At 41.2% G+C, this 25,212-nt stretch overlaps 2 protein-coding genes across 3 annotated transcripts; one reads left to right on the forward strand and one right to left on the reverse strand.

Moving 5' to 3' along the window:
* Positions 1-9,877: 9,877 nt before the first annotated feature.
* On the reverse strand, positions 9,878-17,106 carry LOC134732428 (potassium voltage-gated channel subfamily KQT member 5-like). 2 transcript variants are annotated; one of them, XR_010115586.1, is made up of 3 exons: positions 16,046-17,106; positions 14,853-15,013; positions 9,878-10,282 (listed from the first exon to the last, which is right to left on the reverse strand). XR_010115586.1 is itself a non-coding variant. In XM_063617547.1 (2 exons), exons 1-2 carry the CDS (start codon positions 16,336-16,338, stop codon positions 15,822-15,824), a joined length of 324 nt encoding a protein of 107 aa, XP_063473617.1. In that variant the 5' UTR covers positions 16,339-17,106; the 3' UTR covers positions 15,036-15,821. The 2 variants fall into 2 exon arrangements, 1 of the variants encoding a protein (XP_063473617.1); XM_063617547.1 differs by lacking the exons at positions 9,878-10,282; positions 14,853-15,013 and adding an exon at positions 15,036-15,852.
* Positions 10,873-24,958, forward strand: LOC129462920 (ATP-binding cassette sub-family A member 9-like; the record flags this gene model as incomplete). Its single annotated transcript, XM_055243407.2, is given in 10 exon segments — positions 10,873-10,894; positions 11,595-11,686; positions 14,688-14,848; positions 17,936-18,011; positions 18,085-18,179; positions 18,888-19,007; positions 19,217-19,357; positions 20,429-20,508; positions 23,395-23,450; positions 23,572-24,958. Coding segments are annotated over 10 exon segments (942 nt in total), but the record flags the coding sequence as incomplete, so codon positions are not given.
* Between the last annotated feature and the right edge of the window lie 254 nt (positions 24,959-25,212).

Here is a 25,212-nt window from a genome sequence, read left to right on the forward strand (position 1 = left end):
AATATATATAATCACTTTAGATAACAATATAGTGAAATCTTTGTTTGTATTTTTGATAAACTGTAAGTTTTCTTAAGTGTTCTGGAAATGTTTACAAGATACCAAATAACCAACATCGGATATAGTATAAATGTTTTAAAAGTTTTAAAATGGACATAGTTTGCTAAAAATATCATAATATGGTTGTTTTTCAAGCTATTAACTCGGGTTTTTATTAGGATTATATTTAGGAGCACATTAATGAATATGAAAATGGAAGATCAGAATAAAACAAAGAAGGGATCAAAAGAAAAATGGAAAAAGAACTAAACTATTTCAACTCTGTTGTAGAGAGATCTAGTGCTGGCTTTACTCTCTATTTCCCTAACACACCCCTTGTAGAAGAAGCTGACCACTGTGTACTGCATCACCAATTCTCTTCTTTGATGCCTGGATTCCAGCTGGGTTTGATTAATCCAACAGGAAGTAGCAGCAACAGGTTGAGGATAGAAGGAAGGGGAGGTCAGACCCTCCTCCCCTGCTTTGGTACCAGATCTAGTGGTGAATGGCTCCTTGAGGCCCACAGGCTTTGCCCTCCTCCGGTTACACCCACCTGCTTCTTCCCCTTAAGGGTACTGACCCCAGGAATGTCTCCCCTGACTGCAGGCCACACTCAACCTCCAGCAATTCATCAAAATTACCATTTATGCATTCCATCCTACCAATTTCTGGCTCTAGTGATTTCTGCTCCAGGTAAGCTGATCTTGGCTGTGATTCTCTGTATTCACTTGTTTTTCTGGATTTTAGGGTTGTAGCTTGCCCTGAAACCTCAGTCTCTGATGGGTCCAAGATACATCACTGATTTTCAGTTTGCTTAGCTTTTTTCTTACTGCCAGAAAGAGAATAATGACTTCCACGCTCTTTACATGTGGAGGTGAAGAAATTGAATTTTAAATTTTATTGATTTTTAATTAATTAAAATTTACATTTAAATACTCACATGGGGCTAGTGGCTACCTTATTGAAGAATGCAGTTTTAAAGTTAATCACATCTTTGTCCTCTTCCTAAACTATAAGATTTTTAGGGAACGTAGCTCTGATCATGGCTCTCTCCTCCCATATAACTGCTGTTTGATACTTGAGTTGTCCATTGTGTTTCACAATGCCCCCTGCACACATCAGTCATTATCATCATTAGTTTGCACAATCAATATTTATTTAGTTCACTAATATATTTATTAGTTGCTAGCATTCAACTACTTCTTTCTGGATTCAGTTTTTTTTTTCTTCTTGGAAGATATTTATTAGTAGTTCTTTCAGAGATGTCCGTAAAATAGAAATCTCAGTGTTTTGGGGTAAAGATATATCTATTTTATGCTTACACATGAATTGTATTTTAGCTGGTTTGTCAATCAGCCTTTGCCAAACCACCCTAAAACTTACTGGCTTAAAATAGCAATCTCCTTTTAGCTTTGTTTTCCTGTTTCATTTCTGGCATCTGGATATTTATTTTTCTTTGAATGTGATCTCTGTTTTTGTTACTTCTTATTTAACCATTTCATTTATTTCCTTGTTGAAGGAGCATTCACATTAGCATAGTTCAACAATAGAAATAGAAATAAAAATTTTGCTATTATCTTACAAAATCCCACTGCGTGGTATTTTGGTACAAATAAGTTGAAAGGTAACTGGCTTGATATCTTCTTAAGTTTTTTAAGTTGTATGCTAAATACACTAGAAAACTTGCGTAAAATACTCCTAGGGTGGGCTCAGAGGAATAATGATTGTATATTGGAAACAATAATTTTAGATGACCGAATACATTTTTGTTTGAAGTTTCCATTGAATGTTTATAAAAAGGCTGAACACCTGAGATTCCTATATAATAGTAAATAATTTCTCTGGAGAAAAAAGACCTAGGCAAAATCTAACATATATTAATTTAATCAAACATCTTAAAACAAATACAGAAAGAATTAGTGCCCCCAAATATTGTGGAGTGGGCCCTAGATTTCCTGGTCTATAAGATAAGGAGCTAAGATTTCCCAGTGTTTCTATTTAGGTATCCTGCACAGAGATGAGCGTCTACTATAACGAAATAAACTCTTTGTTTTTATATGCTGCCCCCAACAGAAGCTGACAAGAAATGCAATGGCAGCAATGTTTAGTTCTTTCAAACCCAATGAGCTCTGTGAGGCTTCTGAACTCTGACTATAACTTGTAATGTAATTGTAATTGGTGGTGATGTTTGAGGAGCCCAGGCTTACTAGTTAGTCTTATATAGGGTAAGAATAAAAAAGAAACCTGTATAACCCAATTTCTTTCTTTCTTTCTTTCTTTCTTTCTTTCTTTCTTTCTTTCTTTCTTTCTTTCTTTCTTTCTTTTTTCTTTCTCTCTCTCTCTCTTTCTTTCTTTCTTTCTTTCTCTCTCTCTCTTTCTTTCCTTTCTTTCTTTCTCTCTCTCTTTCTTTCTTTTTTTTTTTCAAGGTCTCACTCTGCTTACTCTGTTGCCCAGGCTGGAGGACTGTGGCACCATCTCAGCTCACTGCAACATCCACCTCCCAGGCTCAAGGGCTCAAGTGATCTTCCCACCTCAGCCTCCGGAGTAGCTGGAACTGCAGGCATGCACTACCAAACCTGGCTGATTTTTTTGTATTTTTTGTAGAGACAGGGTTTCACCATGTTGCCCAGGCTGGTCTGAACTTCTGGACTCAAGAGATCCTCCCACCTCGGCCTCACAAACTACTGGGATTACAGGGCACAATGACTTTCTTTTATAAATTCAAAGTTGAAGAATATAAATTTAAAAAATATTAAATCTTATTTAATTATATATTAAGAAAATTTCCATTCATACAAAAATAGCAAAAATATTACAAAATTTAGCATTAAATATGTCAATTCTTTTTTTATTGCTATTTTTGTATTGGTGCTGGTGTCTTAGGTATGAGTAACTCAGTTTATTCAGTAACTATGGCTTTTCTCTTGCACATTTAAGACATTTTTCTGTCAAGTCTTTAAGTCACTCACTATCAGTTTCAATAGCTATTGATGCCTTTCCTGATCCATCAAAAATTTTAATTAATGATAAATAACTTCTAAAATTATGTTGTGTTGATCCATCAGTTCAGAGACAAACCTTACAAATTTTCCTTTAGTTTCAAGGAGCATTTCTTAAGGCAGCAGGACTTATGAGTTCCTGACCTGCCTAAGGCAATCTTCCACTCTCCTTGATACCTATTTCAAGACTCCTCACAGTATCCTCCAGTGCCCAGCACATCTGTTGGTTTGTTCTTAGAATTTGCTTCCTGCTTCACAGAAAAGTAACCCTGAGGATGGAAATCTTTACTTCATGTTGTCATATTTTTTAATCCTCTCAGCTTTCACTGGCACTTCCTTTTTTTCTTGTGACAGAGAAAAAAAAAACTGCCCTATCTGATCCAATACCATCTTACCCAGCCCCTCCAAAAAAGCAGCACTCCATCTGTTACTGCATTTCTCCTGTGTTTCTCCTGCATGTTCAGCATTCTCCTCTTCACTTTCCCTTTTTAAATGTTGTCTTTTTTAAAAAACAAAAAAAACAAAAAACAACCTTTCATTGACAAAAACAACTCACTTAAACTACCACCCAACCTACAACCTTTCTTTTACAACTAAACTTCTTGAAAAAAAGATACTTTTTTTCTTTTGTTTTCCTACCTCACGTTCAACATTATACATTTAAAACTTAAAACATATTTATTGAGCAACCTTCATGTTCCAGGCTCTGTGAGGTATACAACAGTGATGATTTTGTACTCTTCAGTTGTTTACAATCTGTGGTGTGGGAGAAATGAGTATATTTAGCCTAAAAGACAGTGAGGTACATATGATAATAGCAGTAACCACAGCGTGCTATGGGGGCACCTGGGAGGGGCATGGAACCCATATGCGATGAGGGCAAGGGTATCAGTTCGTTCTCATGTTGCTAATAAAGACATATTTGAGACTGGGTAATTTATAAAGAAAAGAGGTTTAATTGATTCACAGTTCATGGTGGCCGGGGAGGCCTCAGGAAACTTACAATCATGGCAGAAGGAGAAGCAAACACGTCCTTCTTCACAGGGTGGCAGGAAAGAGAAGTGCCAAGCAAAATGGGGAAAAGCCCCTATAAAACCATCAGATTTTATGAGAACTCACTCTCTATCACAAGAGCAGCATGAGGGTAACTGCCCTCATGATTCAATTACCTCCCACGAGGTCCCTCCCACGACACATGGGGATTATGAGAACTACAATTTAAGACAAGACTTGCCAGGGGGACACAGCCAAACCATATCAGCAAGGAAGGCACTTTGTGGGAAGAGAGATCAGAGCTGAAACCTGAAGGAAAAGTAGGAGCTGAGCAGATAGATGTAGTCACCAGAGAAGTCCACTTGTGAACCGGAGTTAGTTACAGGAGAGCAAAGAGAGGTAAATGAGAACATGATGTACTTATTAAAAAAGAAAATCATGTAGAAGTATCTGACTAGAGTTGGAAGAAAGAGACAAGGCAAGGGAAGAGTGAAAAGAGAAGAAAGGACCAGATAATTAAAAAAAAATTCTTGCACATTTGCAAAGAGATCAGGACACAGTCAAGGCAGTAGTGGGAATGATATCATAAAAATTGTATGTCAGAAAGATTGTTTATATGTGATGTGGAAATGAATTGCTTTCCCATTTCAAGAAGATAGATAAGCAAAGGATAGAGACAAGGACAACATTGCTCAATATCTAATAAACTTCCAAGAGAAAAGAATAGAGAGACTAGAAGGAAAGCAATATTTGATGAAGGTATTAGCTAAAATTTTCCCAGAACTTTAAAAGGAGACACAAGTTCTTTGACTGCAAGTGAACACAAAGTGCCATGTAGGACAAAACCCAAAAATCTATACCTGAGCACACTGTCGTGAAATTCCCTATACTTGCGGTTACAGAGAAAACCCTAAGATACCTCCGCAAGAAAAACAAGAAACCTCAAACTTCTGAGTACCAAAAGCACTTAATCATCATATCTGGATGAGAAAGCAATAACATGCTATTTTTAAAGTGAGAAATATAAGACATTTTCAGTCAGAGCCATAAACAAAAACAGAAAACAATAATTGAATGACAGAGTAACAAAAATACAGATGGAGAAAATGAACATATTTGTTATAGTAAAAAAAATTTACAAATGGCCAAAAAGTATATTAAAATATGCTTGACACCACTAAGAAATATAAGTTATCAAGGTGGTACTATTTTTTATTAAACAGACTGGTAAAATTTACAAACACCTATAAGGTCTAGTTTTGACACAGCTGTGGTGAGTATAGTCTCTAGCATTTGGTGAGTCATCCCTCATTGCAAGCTACTGCACTCAATGCTTTACATATGTTATTTCCTTTAATCCCTACCATCTCGCCTCCACCCCAATCCTAAATTTCTAAATTCTGAAACAACCCTTGCTAGATACTATTGTGTCCTCTGGATCTCACAGATGAGAAAACTAAAACTTGCTGGGTAAATCGTTGGGGCTCCAGGGTAAATTACTTGCCCTACATTGCAATTAGTAAGAAGTAGAGCTAACGTTTTAAGTTCAAATATGCTAACGGGTGTATCCTATAAGGAGCAGGAAGATTGGGGAGAAAGATGGATAGAGACATAGGCTGATTTTTTATATTGTCAGAGTAATGCAGATCGTGATATGTTTGTTAACATTTGAGGGTTATCACTAGTAGAATAAAATACCAGAACTTTATAGATGACAGTTGGGGAAAAAGGAAAAGGGGAACCTGAAAAAAGGAACAGAGTAAATGCAATCACTATAGAAATGGATAAATGGGAAATAACAGGAAAGCGTAATTTAAAGAGACTGTAAAATAAGATGACTGGAAGAAAAGGATTGGGTAACCTAAGGACTTACATCCCCTTCCTTGCCCTGTCCATGGATAGTAGAAGATTTGCAGGTAAGGTAAAAAGAGAAATGCAGTTATACTATTTCAACAGGCATCCTTTAGGCATGTAATAAAAGTTTGTCAAAATATATCTGAGAAATGCAAATTGCAAATAAAAGTGGAGGGCAGGAATATATCACACAAAGGATATTTCAAGGCAAAAAAAGCACAAAACAAGACCAAGTCGAATTTATTACATTTTTAAGAAACAAAGAGGGTCAGGCGCGGTGGCTCACGCCTGTAATCCCAACACTTTCGGAGGCCAAGGCGGATGGATTGTGAGGTCAGGAGATCGAGACTAACCTGGCTAACATGGTGAAACCCTGTGTCTACTAAAAATACAAAAAATTAGCCGGGCGTCATGGCGGGCGCCTGTAGTCCCAGATACTCGGGAGGCTGAGGCAGGGCAAAGGCATGAACCCAGGAGGAGGAGTAGCTTGCAGTGAGCAGAGATCGTGTCACAAAAACAAACAAACAAACAAAAAAAACAGGAATGTTTGGAGGATATCTGACAAAACTCACACGCAGGCAGTGCAGCCAGATCTGAGAAAGAATGAAAAGCAAGAAGATAAAAGCCCCTGGGATATCAGGCAGCTGGACCACTTCATCCTTCTCTCTTTATAGATCAGATTTTTCTGTTTTTGCACAGTGTTGAGAAGGGCTGCACACAAGTCCTGAGGTGACAAGTCCTCCTTACAAATAGCCAGCAAGGATTCCAAGAAGAATGTTTTAGTCTGTTGCAAAACACATCACATGAAATCTATAAGGTTTCTGGCACTGGAGAATACTGCCGCAAAATAAATGAAGCAAAAGGCAAGGAAAATTGTAAAATATGTGCACATAAAGTAAGAATAATGGAATAAACAGAGACATATGCAAATGATACAGCGTAGCATTTGTAATTTGAGCTCACAGACTCTACAGATGGTCTGAGTTTTAACTCAGTTTCCGCTACTCACCATCTGTGTGAATTTGGGCAAGTTACATAACTCCCTGGGCCTCACCTTTCTGGTCATAAAATGGGGTGATTAGAATAATGCCTACCTCATGGGATTATTGTGTGGATTAAATGTTTTAATATTTAAGTATGTCCTAGACACAATAAATGCTATATGTAGTTGCTAAAAAAGTGTACATTATGGTATAAAATCAGTGCCATTTCATTTTTGAACTCTCATGGGATTGTTTTTGATTGGTAAACTGATTCAAAAACTTCTTTAGAACAGTAAATACGTCGGGCGCAGTGGCTCCCGCCTATAATCCCAGCACTTTGTGGGGCCGAGGGGGGTGCATCATTTGAGGTCAGGAGTTCCAGACCAGCTTGACCAAAATGGTGAAACCCCTTCTCTACTAAAAATACACAAAAATTAGCTGGCCGTGGTGGCAGGCGCCTGTAGTCCCAGCTACTGTGGAGGCTGAGGCAGGAGAATCGCTTGAACCTCGGAGGCAGAGGTTCCACTGAGCCGAGATTGTGCCACTGCACTCCAGCCCAGGCGACAGAGGGAAACTCCATCTCAAAAAAAAAAAAAAGTAAATAAATATTAAATATTGTTTAATCTAGAAAATATTAAAAAGAAGATCAATGAGAGGGAGCTTGCCCTGTTATAGTGCCACAGAGATTACAGTGTAGTACATTGAAGGAAACATATTGAAAACAGAATTTAGAACCAAAAGGCAAAGTCGACCAGGGCCAGAACTCACAAGCTCTAACCTAGGTACAAAGTTCTAGCAAACAGGTTACTGAAAAAATTCCTAAATTATATTCTCTGTGCACAAAATGTTGGCGATGTTATTAAATGTATTGAATGTGATAATTTTGTATTTTCTGCAGAAAATCCAACCAACCTATAACCTTTTCTGTAGATGTGGAAACAATCAGAAGCCTTTTTTTTTTTTTTTTTAAGTTTGACAGTCTCATGGATTCAGGAGTTCAGCCTACTTCCACAGACTGCTTGCTGAGCAACTTCTGGATCGCATATAACTAGAAAAAGGATAAATATAATTGAATCAATATTGAGAGAATGGGAAATGGGTAAGGAAGATTTCATTTGGTTATCATGGTCCATGAGACACAGATAAGAGGCTGATTTAAGAATTGCATGCATTTATTGTTTCCCTTTCAGCTGTATGTTCAGGAAGAAATTACAGTACCGAAGAATTTAACAGACTTACTGGCTGTAAGCAAAATGATAGTGGTCCTTTCTCCCCTCTTCTTCAGCCAAAGATAAACTCCATGAATTATAAGAATTTTGGAACAGTCTTTTCTTCTACTTACACAAGATGCTCAAAAATAGACAGAATGGCATCTATTACCAGTTAAAAATGTTTCTCTAATAATACTGGAAAGCAGGACATACTAAAATTCAGTAGTTACTGGTGGAGAAAGTAGTTTGTTTCATGGGAACTGTTGCAGAAATGACAAGCCTGGAGGCTTTGGGAGCACAGGTAATTGTTATGTGAGATTTCTCTAAAGATTCTCCTCACTTCAGTACCATGAAAGATGCTACATTAGTATGAACACAATGAAACTGAGATGCAGATGGAAACTCAGAGTTTCCTTTGTTACCCTGAAAAAAATTACATTGCTTTATTGCCATATTTCTGGATTCAGGTTTTAAGAATCTGTTGAAGATTTTGAAATAGTTTATAACCCTATTTGTATGTATTTACTTGTCACTTAAAAAATATATATATATGTAAAACATATATATTTATATATTTTCCACTTTGTTCTGCTCTACTCTTCTCTGGATTGGCTTCTTACTTATCTTTGTTTAAATCATTGTGTTGGGGTCAACTCTCCCATTAGGGCCTTGTATGAAAAGACCAATTGAGAAAGGCTAGATTCTCCTTGGTTTGTTAGTTCCTAATGTTTTGATATGTCCAGCCAACCATCTGCAACTACAAACTCCCTGCTGAGGAACTAGCAGGAAACAAAGAAATGGAAAACAGCAAAGAAATCACCACGTGAGCAGAAGATATTTTGGCAGGCTAGCTGAACTGAGACCAAATTCTCCTTGGAAATCAGTATAAAACAGAACTATTCACAATGAATGTGAAATTAAAAGCACGATGTAGTAGTGACCCAAAAGGAATGTGAATTCTCCAGAACATGCAGAAACCCATGGATGAACTGTGTTTCTAGATTTTTCCTCCAGCTTTCCTGACAGTAAGTTAACCTCTAAAATTGTGGTTATTTTGCATATAGAAATATAACATAAGACTATAAATAGGAATGCCAGACATTTAGGTAGAAACCATTAAAAGCAGTAAGTTATTAATGAGTCATTTTGACTTTTTACATCATCGATTTTATTTTGTATGACTAAATAACCAAATGAAGAACTAAGAATTTGAATTTTTACCGCATAACTAAAACATTTTTGGACAAATAGCATACATTATCTAATAGGCTATTGAATAAATCAAAAGAAATGTAACGTTATGTTGCTTCTTTACAAGTATGAACTATTTCCAAAGTTATTTGAATTACTTGTTCTTCTTTGTTTGTTTTTAATTTTACTGCCAGAGGAATTGTAAGCATTGCAGGATGCACAATTTTCTGAGTTTTGAATTGTTTTTAACTGGCTTGAGAATATTTTCATCAAGAAAACTTAAGGAAAGATTTTTATTGATCTTGTTTATTATAGTAACTATTTAAAAATTTTGATCTAATTTGTTGCCCAGTGCAACAAATTAGAAAAATTTGTTCTGTGAATAACGGGAATTTTATCTGACTGGGAAATGATTGGCTTTTTATAACCAATTTATTATTTCTAAATTATACAATTTCCTATTCAGAACAATTTAGGCTAATTAGAAGTTTTATTATTATTACAGTGGGTAGCATATTTTTTCTCTGATATTTACACTAAGATGTTCAGTGGGGGAAAAATCAGTCTTAACGCTCAGAGATAAATAACCACATTGATGACAATGAGATTCTGTAATTGTTTTTTATTCATAAATATTTTCTGGTACACACATTAATTCACAGAAAGAAAGAAGAATAGTCACATGGGCACAATATTTAACCCTTTCAGATACTGAGGTTTATCACAGCTTGATTTCTTAGTTGGAAATGCTGCAGTTTGGTTTCAGTCAGGATTTCCAGGCTATCACAGCCTGCTCTGATGGCATGATTATCAGGAGCTCATCTGCATCACTGGTGAATTTCTTTGGTCACTTTTGGACAGTTTTTAAACATAAGTCCATGCCCTCCTTTGTTCTGCTGATGAGGCGTGTCATGAAAGAAATGCCCAGCAATGTCTTCCTGTCTTGTTCTCAGGCCTCAGGCTCTTGGACTCCTTCCCCCAACCCTGCCCCCATGTTAACTTTCTATTGCTGCTGTAAAAAAAAAAAAAAAAAAAAAAAAAATGACCACAAACTTAATGGTTTAGAACAAAACAGAGTTATCATCTTACAGCTCTGGAGGTTAGAAGTGTGATGCGGGTCTCACTGGGCTAACATCAAGGGGTTGGCCAGGCTGTGTCTCTTTCTGGAGGCTGTAGGGCAGAATCTGTTTTCTTACCCTGTGTAGCTTCTAGAGGTTTCTTGCATTCTTTGGTTCATGGTCTTCCTCCTCCATCTTCAAAGCCAGTAGCAGCAGATCGAACCCTTCTTCTACTGCCTCACTCTGATCTCCTCGTCTGCCTCCCTGTTTTACTTTTTAGGGCCCTTGTGATTACACTGGGTCTACCTAGATAATCCAGGATGATCTCCCTATTTCAAAGTCAGCTTATTAGCAACTTTAATTCCATCTACTGCCTTAATTCCCCTTTGTCATGTACTGTAACATATTCACAAATTCCAGGATTAGAATGGGACCATTATTCTGCCTATCACATTTCTCTTCAACTATGCCTTGTGATATGGTTTGGCTCTGTCCCCACTCCAATCTCATCTTGAATTATAGCCCCCATTTTTAACACAAAAATGTCTCTTTTTGTGTTAAAAAACGTTGGAAACAGTAGTTCCGTTAGTAGAGCAATCTTGAATCTGAAGACTGGATTATTCAGGGAATAAGAGTATCTGAATCTGGGGACATCTATTGACAAACGCAGCGGACTCAGGCTGCTCCTCCTGCTTAAAAGCCTCAGTTGAAATGATAATGACGTTTTTTCTTTACATAGGAAAACAGTTATGTCTGTTCTGTAACACAAACAAACAGAACAACAACAACGAAAAGAGGCGGTCTTTCTGTTAAGAAGGATGGTACAGTTTTTAGGTAACAATTTTATTGCAGCAAATACTACACAGAAGGGAGCCAACGGAGGCATAGCAGTGCTTTCTTCATTCCCCAAAAACAGCGCATTTTGTGAAAGTGGGGGGTTCGGTACAATAGGCTTTGGAATCAAAATATGTTACAACTTCTAGCTCAGCCTCTTACTATCTGTATGACATAGGATGAGTTATTTATCCTCTTTAAGTCTTAGCTTCCTCACCTGTAAAATGAAGCCAGTTATAATGCTCAGGGGTGTGTGTGTGTGTGTGTGTGTGTGAGAGAGAGAGAGAGAGAGAGAGAGAGAGAGGAATAAGTGAAATAATGTATACAGCACATTTCACATAGCACTTGACACACAGTGGGCCCTCAAATGGTATTTGCTTTTATTTTTGTTGCAATTAATTGTATATTTCTGAGCATACCACTTTCTTTCAGGCGAAGTTATAAGGCTGTTAGGACACAATGGAACTGGTAAAAGTACAACTATTAAGATGATAACTGGAGACACAAAACCAACTGCAGGACAGGTCAGTAAAACGCACAGGAATATGGTCATTAGTGCTACCTAGGATAAACATTTTACAACGAATATTGATGGCAATAATAGACTATGTAGTTGATCCATAATCAATTGGTGTGATTTATGCATTGAATAAAGAGGATTGATTAAAAATTTATATCTTAATTCCAAAAACAGTTTGTTTCTGAGAAGGGCTACATATCATATACACTATGCCTTTTATTGAGTGAGAAATAAAGATATTAAAAGGAAATATATCTTCCTTAAAGTCAGATATCTTTGCTTTATTATGTATCCCATGAACTTTGTCGAATTTAATGGCCTCACTCAGCATGACACCAGAAACCACTGTCAGAATAATGACAACAACTGCTTATGGGATTGCAGTTGTTTTAATGACTGTCCTCTACCTATATGCTACAATTAAATATTATGTGTGACTTGTGTAACAATAAGAGTCCACTATCGAGTAAAACTTCATAGGTCTTTAAGAAGGTATATACCACAGAAACTTTTTTACAATTATTGAAACATTTCTTGGCCCTGATGATGTAATGTGGTGATAGAGCAGTTGAGGGTATTATTGCAGATACACTGAAATTCTTGAAGGACAGTGGTGATTCTGGGCTAATGGTGAAAGATCCAGGATGTATTAAGACAAAAGAAATCAGATATAATGAAAAAAATGGATAATTATCTAAATTGCAAAGCAAAAACTAGAATAATATATGAGTACCACTTGGTGGTATGTCTGGGCCAAGTTTGGGTAAAATGATGGACAGAAACCAAAGGACCACAACTTCGAAGAGGAAATGCTATTGACCTTGAACATGAGCTCAATGTCAGAGGGAGTGTTTATGAAGGAAGGTCGCACAGTGGTGTTCAATGCTACAGAGGTTTCCTGTCCTTCCATTTCCACTCTTGCCTCACACTGCAGTAAGAACAGTCCTTAAAAATGCAAATGAGAGGCCGGGCGCGGTGGCTCACGCTTGTAATCCCAGCACTTTGGGAGGCCGAGGCGGGCGGATCACGAGGTCAGGAGATCGAGACCACGGTGAAACCCCGTCTCTACTAAAAATACAAAAAAATTAGCCGGGCATGGTGGTGGGCGCCTGTAGTCCCAGCTACTCGGAGAGGCTGAGGCAGGAGAATGGCGTGAACCCGGGAGGCGGAGCTTGCAGTGAGCCGAGATCGCGCCACTGCACTCCAGCCTGGGCGACAGAGCGAGACTCCGTCTCAAAAAAAAAAAAAAAAAAAAAAAAAAAAATGCAAATGAGGTCCGGGCACTGTGGCTCCCACCTGTAATCCCAGAACTTTGGGATGCCGAGGCGGGCGGATCACCTGAGGAGGTCAGGAGTTAGAGAACAATCTGACCAACATGGAGAAACACCATCTCTACTAAAAATACAAAATTAGCTGGGCATGGTGGCAGGTGCCTGTAATCCCAGCTACTCAGGAGGCTGAGGCAGGACAATCGCTTGAACCTGGGAGGCCAAGGTTGCAGTGAGCTGAGATAGTGCCATTGCACTCCAGCCTGGGCAACAAGAGAGAAACTCCATCTCAAAAAAAAAAAAAAAAAACGCAAATGAGGTCGTCAATCTCCCATGTACAACCTCTCACTTAATGTACAGCCTCTCACTTAGAATTGATCCAAAATCTTTACCATGGCTGCAACCGGCCCAGCATAATATGCTCTGTTGACCGCCTGCTCACATTGGCCTCAAGGCACCTTGTCGCTGTGGGATCTTTGGGTTTGATCTTCCTGTGGCTAGAGTGCCCTTCCGTTGGCTCCTCATGTGCTTGGCTGTCTCCTTCTCATCACTTAAAAATTTATCTCCCCAAAATGCCTTTTCCTAACTACATTGTCAGCTAAATTAAATCCTCCCTGTTATTCTTTAGCATATCTATTTCCTTGAAAGCACAAGGCAGAGGTTATAAATCGTTCACTTATGTGTTTACTTATTACTTATATTTTCTGTTTCTTTCTCCACAATGAAAGCTCTATGAGGCAAGATTAACTAGCTCTCTCCTTTGTACTGGGGGGAGACAGTGTAGCATCAAGGTCAAGGACTTGGATTCTGAAGGTAGATCCCAGCTTCAAGTCCGAGATTTACCTTGTTGTGATCTTGTACAAGTTTCATAATCCATGCTTGTGATAATTTTCTGTATGTAAAACATCAATGATAAAACCAACACCTAACACATACAGGGGTTCTGTAAGGATAGGATAATGTAATTAAAAATGTATTATATGCTTAGATTCTGGCACATAGCAAGCACTGAGGACACATTAGATGTTCTTATTATTGTAAAGCAAAGCATAGCCTGGCTCATAAAAATAATAAATGCTACATGTGTATATTGGTTCCTATTGGCTAGATACAGTGCTAAAAGTTTGTTTATTTCTTAGTTCAGGATTTCTCAACCTTGATATTATGGACTTGATAATGTCAATTTGTTGTGGGGAGCTGTTCTGTACGTAGTAGGATGTTTGGCAGCACCCTTGGCCTCTACTTACTAGATGCCAGTAATACTGTTTTCCAATGCATACACACATGAATTGTGACAACCAAATGTGTCTCCAGACATTGTTAAATATTCCCTAGGAGGAGGATTCCCCTGGCTGAGAACCACTGCCTTATTGCAAGATAAATCCTATAATTACAACTATCACTGGCGAAACAGAATTCTCAACAAGTATCTATTCCTTTGAATGTCTGGATCAATGAATAAAGCCAAGTAAAAGACACTCAAATCAGCAATCTTGAGTTCAATCACGGTCATGGAATTGGTAGTAAAGTCTGCACTACAATGGATAACCATGGAATGTCTGCCTTTTGAAGTGGGCTTTTACCATCTTTTCCCCAAAACTAAGTGATTACTGATTTGCATTTGTGCACTTAGAACCTGTGTGTGTGAACAGAAGGGCATCTCTGAAGTACAGCTTACATGCACATACATTACGTGACATTTGGGATAGAATCTGAGAATGAACTTATTTCGTGTAGGTGATTTTGAAAGGGAGAGGTGAAGGGGAATCCCTGGGCTTCCTGGGGTAGTGCCCTCAGGAGAATGCGCTGTGGCCCAACCTGACAGTGAGGCAGCACCTGGAGGTGTACGCTGCCGGGAAAGGGCTGAGGAAAGGAGACGCGATGATCGCCATCACACGGTACCTGGGGCTGAGGGGCACTCCCCTTCTTTGCTGAGGGGATGTTGTATTAATGACATACACACAAAACGAAGACAGGGAGGTTCTAATTGATGACCCCATGCTTGTGGGAGAAGATTTGGTCATCTAGAACTCCATTCAGTGTCGTTTTCTCTCACTTTGAACCTGGAGAGAAAAATGTTTATTGATTATTCTTTTTCTTTTTTCCTTTTTTCTTTCTTTTTTTTTTTTTTTTTTTTTTTTAAACAGTGGTAAACTTTAAAGCCACTGAAAGGTTTTAAATGCCTAAGGGAAAAATAAACATTTGCTTTCAATCATTTTCTCATTAAGCATTCTCTGCTAGATGGAGAAGGCTTACTTTATACACACACACACACACACACACACACACACACACACACACACACACACCTTTGACTCCGCGCCACAAATGGGGACTTAACCTACTGCCCGTTCTCTGTCCAAGGCGACCCATTTGCGCTTCTGCTATCGCAGCTCTGCCCGCGTTCCTGCGCCCCAGGTTCCCCGCTGCAGCGCGGGAGCGTTGCTTCGCCTGGCCTGCTGGCCTCCTCTAGACCTTAGCCACCTTCTCCGTGGCAAGAAGGGCTACGTGCACTGACAGATTTTCCGTTGGCGGTGGCTGGGTGGTGGCGAGGCGTGTTTCCGGGCGCACTTAAAACCTAGCAGCTCTCTCCAAGTAGCAGCTTCCCCTACTCCGCCCTTGGACTGAGGACCTAGCCCTCGGTGCCCCCTCACTCCTCCCCGTCCTACCCCGCCATCACCTCCTAACCTCTCCAATATACTCTCAAGCCTCACACGGGCGCCTGTCCTCCCTTCGCATTCCCTAGCTCCCGGGCGCCCCGTTCGGTTGAAGTTTCAGTATCTTGGGACCTAATTGCTCCCAATTATCCGCGCAGCCTAAGTCCCGCGTCTGCCTGGCTCTCGCCCTGGGAGCCTGAAGCTACCGGGCAGTTCATTGGGTGTCCTCGGGGAAAAGGTTCAAGCTGTAGAGATGAAAGAAGTGGGGCTGTGAGAGGGGAGAGGCTCCAGAAGGAAGACCACAAACACGTGCGAAGAAATAAAAGCCACCACGTGTGCACGAGCGCGGGGCCCAAGGGCGCGAGCGCGGAGCACGCCCCAGGGGGCCAGGGACAGTGGTCCCCTGAAGCGGGCATAGCAGGGGGCGCGGGTACTCACACGAAAGCGTGGTAGATGAACGCCCAGCCGCGGGGTCTCTCCAGCACGTTGTACAGGTAGTTCTGCACCCGCCGGTACTTGACGTTGCGCCGGCAGCTCTGGCTACTCGTGTAAGAGAGCGGCTTCCCCAGCAGGCTCATCCGGGCCCCCTGCTTGCCCCGGCGGCTCTCCCTCAGGCCACCGCCGCCGCCCCCGAGCGTGGCCGCGCGGGTGCCCAGCAGTAGCAGGCCGTCGCCCCTGGCGGCTGCCGAGTTCAGCAGCACCCTGCCCCGGCCCGACTCCACATCCTTCATGCCGCTGCCCAAGCGCCCCCCGCCCGCCGCAGCCGCCGCTGCGCCGCTCTTCACCCAGAGCCCGGCGGCGCCGCCCTCCTCTCCTCCCGCGTGGAGTCCCAATTTCTAACAGCCTTTAGCTTCGAATTCTAAATCCGGACCTGTTTGGGGCGTCGCTTTGAGAGGGTTTCTCTTGCTCCCTCATTCCCGCGACTACCACTCCCTCCTTCCCAAAGTGCCCCCGGGGATAGAGTGGGGTATGCGGGGCGCTCCGAGGCGCGCTCCCACGCGCGCGCACACAGCCCCAGGCTTCCCCTTCCCTCTCTCCACTCCCCATGCCCTGCAGCGAACCGGCCCCAGAAGCCCCTCTCCGAGGCGCGAGTTCGGTTTGGTTCTGGCAGGGGCTTTGCAGCTGTCCGGAAGGTGAAGTCAGCCTTGTGTCCTGAGGAGAAACTGGAGATGCAGGTCGCTGTGCCCTCCCGCTGCTACGTCGCTGCGCCGGATCCTGCCATCCTTCCGCAAGGGGTGAGAGCGGTAACAGCCCTGCCCTGCCCTCCAGGTATTAGCTAGCCTGGAGGCTGGAGAGCAAGGTAAGGCTCCGGGAAGTGGCACTCGGGTCCCCGCACACGGGCGAGTCCTCAGCAGTTCAGTGGACAGACCCGAAGGACGCGGCTGCCAAGTCCGCGAGGCAAGGACCAGGCATCTTCCCGCGCCTCACTCCAGCCTGCGGACTGTGACTTTCCATCCCAGTATCAGACAACAGGCCCGCGAGTAACTGAACATCCTTTCCAGTCCATGGGTGGAGTCCTTTTTTTTTTTTTTTGAGACGGAGTTTGGCTCTGCGGCCCAGGCTGGAGTGCTCACTGCAACCTCCGCCTCTTGGGTTCAAGCGATTCTTGTGCCTCAGCCTGCCTAGTAGCTGGGATTACAGGCACCCGCCATCATGCCGGGCTAATTTTTTGCATTTTTGTAGAGACGGGGTTTCAACATGTTGGCCAGGCTGGTCTTGAACTCTTGACCCTCAGGTGATCTGCCCACCTTGGCCTCCCAAAATGCTGGGATTACAGGTGTAAGCCACTGCACCCAGACTGATTATTCTTGGTTTTTATTTGTTTGTTTTGTTTTTTGAGACGGAGTCTTGCTCTGTCATCAGGCTGGAGTGCAGTGGTGCGATCTTGGCTCACTGCAACCTCCACCTCCCAGGTTCAAGCAATTCTCCTGCCTCAGCCTCCTGAGTAGCTGGAACTACAGGTGCACGCCACCATGCCCAGCTGATTTTGTAATTTTAGTAGAGACAGGGTTTCACCATGTTGGCCAGGATGGTCTCGATCTCTTGACCTCGTGATCTGCCTGCCTCAGCGTCCCAAAGTGCTGGGATTACAGGCGTGAACCACTGAGCCCGGTCCAGCCTGATTATTCTTAATATGGGAAGACATCATTGAAAATATGAGTTTGATGACTATGAAAGGTTCATAAAGTATCTAGGTGGTTTAAATTTTATGACCACTCTGACCACTCGTAAACACCTCCCCCACCGTCGTGTTTCTCCTGATTTGCTCATTCTCCCATGTACATTCACCAGTGTTGGGATTATGTGGATTGACTCTGTTTTCCTTAGGTTAGTGGATGCGCTCAAGCTGCAGGACCAGCTGAAGGTTCCCGTGAAGACCTTGTCGGAGGGAATAAAGCCAAAGGTATGGGCAGGGCTTGGTGTTGCTCTGCAAGTGTCATAGATAGGAACCAGACAGGCTGTTCCTCCCGTTGCAGCTGTGCTTCATGCTGAGCATCCTGGGGAACCCATCAGTGGTGCTTCTGGGTGAGCTGTCAACCAGGATGGACCCTGAGGGGCAGCAGCAAATGTGGTGAGGTGCTATCATGAGCAACCTCTGGATGAGTGTATTGATCCTTTGAAAACTGGCCTGCAAAATCGTTGTTTACTTAGAAAGGGGAAGACACTCACAGTATCAGGAAAAGCAATATTTTAGGAAAAAAATTATCTGATTTCAAATCACAACTAGCTTTTATTGAGAAGAAAAAGCTATATTATCTCACCCTAATATCTGTTCAAATAATTTTTGTGTCTGTGCCTACATGGAACATTTTTATACAGTCAAATCAATCTATAATTAAGCTTTAAATCTTTCTGCAACATCACCTGATATACAATTCTTATGGAGGAAAAAAAGAAACATTCCAAATCTTCGATATATTTTTAAATTATTTTTGGGAAATTTCTGAATTCTGTCATTTTGTACCTATAGGGAGTATGTCATGATTATCACGCTTTTTAGTAAATTCTCCTAATTTTCTTTGTTCCTACTGCATTCTCATAAATATTTCTGAACTTTGTATTTTTATAAACAGCATCTTACCCAATATCATTTTCTATGTTCCGAATTATATACTCTAACCAATAGTTTAGTTATTTCCATGCCTGTCATCCCTACACACACCCCTTCTTTGTCTAGTCTGAATTCGCTGCATGTTTCATCTGTGCGTCGATGGAAACTTCTTTTAAAAATTCCAAATACCTTGAGCATTCATGAGTTCATGTTTTCCCTTAACTTTAGGCAGGTGGTTTGGGCCACCTTTAGAAACACGGAGAGGGGCGCCCTCCTGACCACCCACTACATGGCAGAGGCTGAGGCAGTGTGTGACCGAGTGGCCATCATGGTGTCAGGAAGGCTGAGGTGAGTGCCTGTCAAAGCCGGCACTCAGCCCCCAGGTTGTGCACTATGATGAGCAAAGTTTATTTCCCTGCACCAGGCTACCCACTGTGAGGAGCTAGCATGGTTGCTCCCAACTCTATGTGGCCTTACTCTGGCCTCCAGAGGCTGAACATCACAAGCCATACATTTTTCTCTTTTCTTGCTTGACTTTATCCTTCTCTTACCTTCAGACATATTGGTTCCATCCAACACCTGAAAAGCAAATTTGGCAAAGACTACCTGCTGGAGATGAAGGTGAAGAACCTGGCACAAGTGGAGCCCCTCCATGCAGAGATCCTGAGGCTTTTCCCCCAGGCTGCTCGGCAGGAAAGGTAGACACAGGTGTTTTGTTTTATCACAGTCCTTGGTTTCTGTTTCCATATTTCTACTATGATGACAGAATAAGAGCCTCATCTTCCTCGTTCTTTAACTCTATGGTAATTGCAAGTACTTTACTTAGAGAAAATTCAATTCCAAGGGCTCCCACAAGAGGGAAATAAGAGAACAAAGTGCTGATTTGAAAGCTGACTCTTGTAAGAGAATCAGCATGCATGGGGGCTCTAACATGTGCCAGATACTGATGCATGCATGCACTCAGGTCATCTCAGGGGTTCCTTCTAGAGGGTAAAACCATCCCTCATTAAAAGAAATCACCTGCATAAAGCTCATGCCAGAGTGCCAGGCATCAGTCAAGGCTCAGTGAATGGTGTCTTTTAACATTTCTATATATTATTATCAGTGAAATCAACTGAGGCTCAGAGTGTGGAGACAGGAGTAGAATCTAGTTCTTTTTACTGAAATGCTACTCTCTTCTCACTAAGAAGAAGGATATGAAGTTCTGCTTCTTCCCTTCATAAGGCATAGGGGCTGTTAATTTCCTTCCCTTTGTCTTTCATTCCTCCTCTTAGTGGATTGACTTCTGGTTGATCAAAGAGCACTCACATTATGAGTGGCTCTCTAACACCACACAGATGTGACTATTTAAACAGATTGTTGACGATGTTGTTGCTCCTTTTCATTTTTTTAGTTTTATTTTTTGAGACAGGATCTCACTCTGTCGCCCAGTCTGGAGTGCAGTGGTGCAATCACTGCTCACTGCAGCCTCAATCTCATGGGCTCAAGTGGTCCTCCTGCCTCAGCCTCCATAGTAGCTGGGAATACAGGCACACACCACCATGCCTGGCTAATTTTTAAGTTTTTTTGTGGAGATGGGATCTCAATCTGTTTCCTAGACTGGTCTCAAACTCATAGGCTCAAGCAATCTTCCCTTCTTGGACTCCCAAATTGCAGTGGTTACAGGCATGAGCCACTGTGCCTAGCCTTGTTGCCCTTTTTAGACTTGTACCCATCAGGGGTTTCAACCTTGACACCTGGAGTTCAGCCTCACTGTCTTCCCTTCACAGGTTCTCCTCCCTGATGGTCTATAAGTTGCCTGTTGAGGATGTGCGACTTTTATCACAGGCTTTCTTCAAATTAGAGATAGGTAAGAGTGATTGTTTAGAGACAAAACCCTGGGAAACAGATAAACCTAAATCTGACATAAAACCAGTATTTAAAAAATACATAAACATAGAATTATGCTGTTACGTCATTAATACATTACTAAGACTGCTAATCCGGTGTTTCTCAATAAGGGTGATTTGGCAATGTCTGGGAAGATTTGGGGTTCTTACAAGTGGGGACAGAGAGGTCGGATGCAACTGGTCTCTAGTGGATGAAGGCCAGGGATGATGCTAAATACCCTACAGTGCATTGGTCAGCCATCACAGGAAAGAATGATCAATCAAAACATCATTAGTGCTGGGGCTAAGGAACCCTACTGTAATTGAGCAAGGCTCTGGGAGAAAGAGACCATTGACATTCAGGGATAGATTATCCACAAATTCATACAAACAGAAACATATGAATTTGTTTTTTGCCTTTATGTATTGTTTGATAGCCATCTATTGATAGATGCAGATAAGGAGGTTCCTGTCTCTGTTTAGGTGTGTTAATCTGTGACTCATTTTAGGCCCTTGGATTTTGGTCTTTGCATACTGCATCGATGTATCGGGGGCTTGGTTTTTCCCTGTCATGTTAGTGTATGAAATCTGATGAGTTAGTGTATGAAACTTCATGCCCCTTCTTGAGCCGTACTTTCTGGCTTGTCACCTGCCTTCATCAGAGGCCTCAAGCATCATATATATATATATATATATATATATATATATATATATATATATATTTTTTTTTTTTTTTTTTTTTTTTTTTTTTTTGAGAAAGAGTCTTGCTTTGTCACCAGGCTGGCAGGCTGGAGTGGTGCAGTGGCACAATCTCGGCTCACTGCACCTCTGCCTCCTGGGTTCAAGCAATTCTCCTGCCTCAGCCTCCTGAGTAGCTGGGACTAAAGGTGCACACCAGCACACTCAGCTAATTTTTGTAGTTTTAGTAGAGACAGAGTTTCACCATGTTGGCCAGGATGGTCATCCTAGCTTTTGATGAGACCACACTGACCATTATGCCCCAATGGCTGGTTGGCATCTTTCCAGTTGGAAGGATTCCACAGTGAGATCAACAGAAGTATTTTATAATGGATTAGGAGCAGAGATTGATGTTTCAGGAAGGCTGCCTCCCTAGAGGCTTTTAAAAAAAGCCTACTTATGTTTCTGCTTTCAAAAGCATTCCCTCCCACCTCAAATTCCTTCTGCAGTACTTAATTTGCTAAAAGCGAAATTCTCATTTAGGGGGAAAAACAAAGTATTTATCAGAGTTCCTTGCTCCAATATGTGAAGATGACACAAAGTACAAAATGTGGAGATGTAAGCTAGCATTTTTTCCTCCAAATGTTCTTGAACACCATTACGTTCTCAAGTGCAATACACATTGAATGGGCTAGGCATGGTGTCGTCCAAGCCAAATGCCTGCTCCATGGCAATCCCTTTGCCTTGTTGCATAGATTCATTCTTTCCTACCACCAATCTCTTCTGTGTAATGTAAACTCTAGCAAAACCGTAGCCTCATGTGCCCCTTCTTGGTCAGACTTGCTTCAAATTTGAAGACCTATAGCTAAGAAGGTGAAATGGTCACTTTTATGTCTTTTCTTTCTCTATTTCCTCCATGACTCATAAATGAATGTTTTGGGCCTCTCCAGGGTGTAGTGTAAGAGGAAAAAAGAAGAGATAATATTGCATCAGAGCTTGATCTGATCATTAGAGCTATGATATCACATTGGGGTCTCCAGTATAGAAATGAAGAATTGCTGGCCCTTTCTTTCAATGGGTGATTTTATGGGTTCCTTGATGACTTTCTTTCCCCCCTCATCTATTACCTCTGATTACAGCTCCCTGGGGTGGGCGATGCATCCTGCTTTTGGCTCTTGTGACCACCTGGCAGCCCCTGAGTCCCTTCCTTGAAACCCCTTTACCTTTCCAGGTGATCTTCTCAAGATACCTCCACTTTGAAATCCATGAGAAACACACAGCATCTTTGCTTCTCCAAACTCTACAAGGGCAGGGAAGTCAGCCACCCACTGTATTTTTTTCTTCACATGTTTCCAGATATAAGATAGGGACTGGTCCTATGTCCAAGGAAAGAAGAAAGAAAATGCCACAGCAGTCTGACACTGTCCAACAGAAATATTTGCCTTCCAGTATCATTTTTCCATTCATTATCTTCCTTTTCTTATGTATCTACATGGTTGGGGTCTCAGTCCAAATGGGGTCCAAATTGGTATCAGATGGTAAACTCAAAATAGGATAATTCAAGGAACTTTTGTTTATCAGAAGACTCTTTGCAAAGGTACATGGAACAGTGCAATTACCTGAGACGAGAAACAGTAGAAGTGTTACCATTCTTAGGTCCAAAGGGACTAAAAGGGGAAGTGATGACCTGAACTTGAGGGTAGAGTCATGTAGAACCTACCACCTCGAGAGAAACAAGGCACACACTTGGTGTCAGGGAGGAAGTGAAAGAATAAATGCCTTGACCTCCTGTCTCCCCTGTCCTTCCCAAAGGGCTTGCCATTGGTGACGTCCACCATCTGTTACATCAGCCTTTGGAGTAGACAAGAATGAGGGCTGGTATAGAGGGGTACGTGGTCATTGTCTAGCACAGAGGGTACCATCTCTTAGCTTGTTCTGCACAGATGCTCTGGAACCTCTGATATTGCTTTCCAGTTTTGTGGTGACTCTACCAATACTCTAGACGAATGGGATGGAGTTTCCCTCCTGTTATATGACTATATCATGCGTTTGCTTTCCCATATTTAGTCTAAGAATACTTATTGCCTTATCTTTTATGTTTAAGATCTATTTGCATGTATTTTGGTTTGTAACTTGGTAAAACTCACTGAAAAAAACAGAATTCCTAATGTATGCTCATTCCTATGCAGTTAAACAGAGCTTCGACCTGGAGGAGTACAGCCTCTCACAGTCTGCCCTGGAGCAGGTGGGTCATTTTTAGTGATTCTATATCATCCATGGAATATACATGTATAATGCATTCGCCTGGAGCCGCAGGAGGAAGTATGGCATTGTTCTCCTCTCTTTACTTCTTTCCTTCCTTTTAGGTTTTCCTGGAGCTCTCCAAGGAGCAGGAGCTGAGTGATCTTGAAGAGGACTTTGATCCCTCGGTGAAGTGGAAGCTCCTCCTGCAGGAAGAGCCTTAAAGCTCCAAATACCTATGTCTTTCTTTAATCTTGTGACTCTTTTAAAGATAATATTTTATAGCCTTAATATGCCTTATATCAGAGGTGGTACAAAATGCATTTGAAACTTAGCAATAATTATCCTCAATAGTATTTCTTGCAGTGAGACAACAGGGGATGTCAGTGAGGGCGATGGTAGGGCATAAGGCTAGGCCATACCATGCAGCCTTTGTGCCAGCAACCAAATCCCATGTTTCCTACTGTGTTAAGTTTAAAAATGCATTTATTATAGAATTGTCTACATTTCTGAGGATGTCATGGAGAATGCTTAATTTTCTTTCTCTGAACTTCAAAATATTAAATATTTTCTTATTTTTTTTGGTTAAAGTATAAATTAAGACATCCTGTTGACTTCCGGGTAAGGGGAGTCAATTGGTTACCCAGCAGCACAGTGTTTGCTTTTTATAATTCCCTTTTTAAACACTTGTTCTTAATTCACTGGTTTTCCTTTTCTGTCATTTTTCAGAGTTTAGATTGTGAGTCCATGTTTTGTCTGTTGTGCCTATAAAGGAAATTTGAAATCTGTATCATTCTACTATAAAGACACATGCACACGTATGTTTATTGCAGCACTGTTTACAATAGCAAAGACTTGGAACCAACCCAAATACCCATCAATGATAGACTGGATAAAGAAAATGTGGCACATATACACCATGGAATACTATGCAGCCATAGAAAAGGATGAGTTCATGTCTTTCGCAGGGACACGGATGAAGCTGGAAACCATCATCCTCAGCAAACTAACACAGGAACAGAAAACCAAACACCACATGTTCTCACTCATAAGTGGGAGTTGAACAATGAGAACACATGGACACAGGGAGGGGAACACCACACACTGGGGCCTGTTGGGGGAGGTTGGGACTAGGGGAGGGATAGCAGTAGGAGAAATACCTAATGTAGATGATGGGTTGATGGGTGCAGCAAAGCACCATGGCACATGCCCTATACCTGTGTAACAAACCTGCACATTCAGCACATGTATCCCAGAACTTAAAGTATAATAAAAATAAATAAATAAATAATTTCAGTAAGAACCTGAATGTTCAAGTTGAACATATATATATATATAAATATATATATATAAATGTTATATACAAGTTTGAAACATATTTCTGTTTTTATATGTTTTCTTATGATGCAAGGGTATACTCTTATGCAAAGAATTAAAACTTCATAGGTCTTAATTTCCCATAACTCTATATATTATGACCTACCCAACTGGTAACCCTATGAACACCTTAAAATAAACACACTATATTTGTATACTCTTATTTAGGTGAGTTTTTCTTGTTCTTAATACTATTATTATTGCAATCTAATTGAATACTTGAAGGAAGTTGTGTGAAAGACCTTGGCTTTGATTTTAGTTGTTTTGTATGTTCTTCTAGTTTTTGAAAATAAAACACTTCCATCAACCCGTGAGAATATTCGTATGAGACCTTGGGCCAAGGGCCCCAGACTTCTTATTTTTTTTAAAAACAGACATTAATACTGATC

The sequence above is a fragment of the Symphalangus syndactylus genome, chromosome 14 (assembly GCF_028878055.3).
Source record: "Symphalangus syndactylus isolate Jambi chromosome 14, NHGRI_mSymSyn1-v2.1_pri, whole genome shotgun sequence".
NCBI lineage: Eukaryota > Metazoa > Chordata > Mammalia > Primates > Hylobatidae > Symphalangus > Symphalangus syndactylus.

What these genes read in the sequence shown, in the direction of transcription:
- LOC134732428 (XM_063617547.1), bottom strand. Translation starts at nt 16,338, where the DNA reads ATGAAGGATGTGGAGTCGGGCCGGGGCAGGGTGCTGCTGAACTCGGCA. An exon ending in TTCATCTACCACGCTTTCGT is followed by an intron (nt 15,853 to 16,045) that starts GTGAGTACCCGC and finishes TCATCTCTACAG; the next exon opens with CTTGAACCTTTTCCCCGAGG.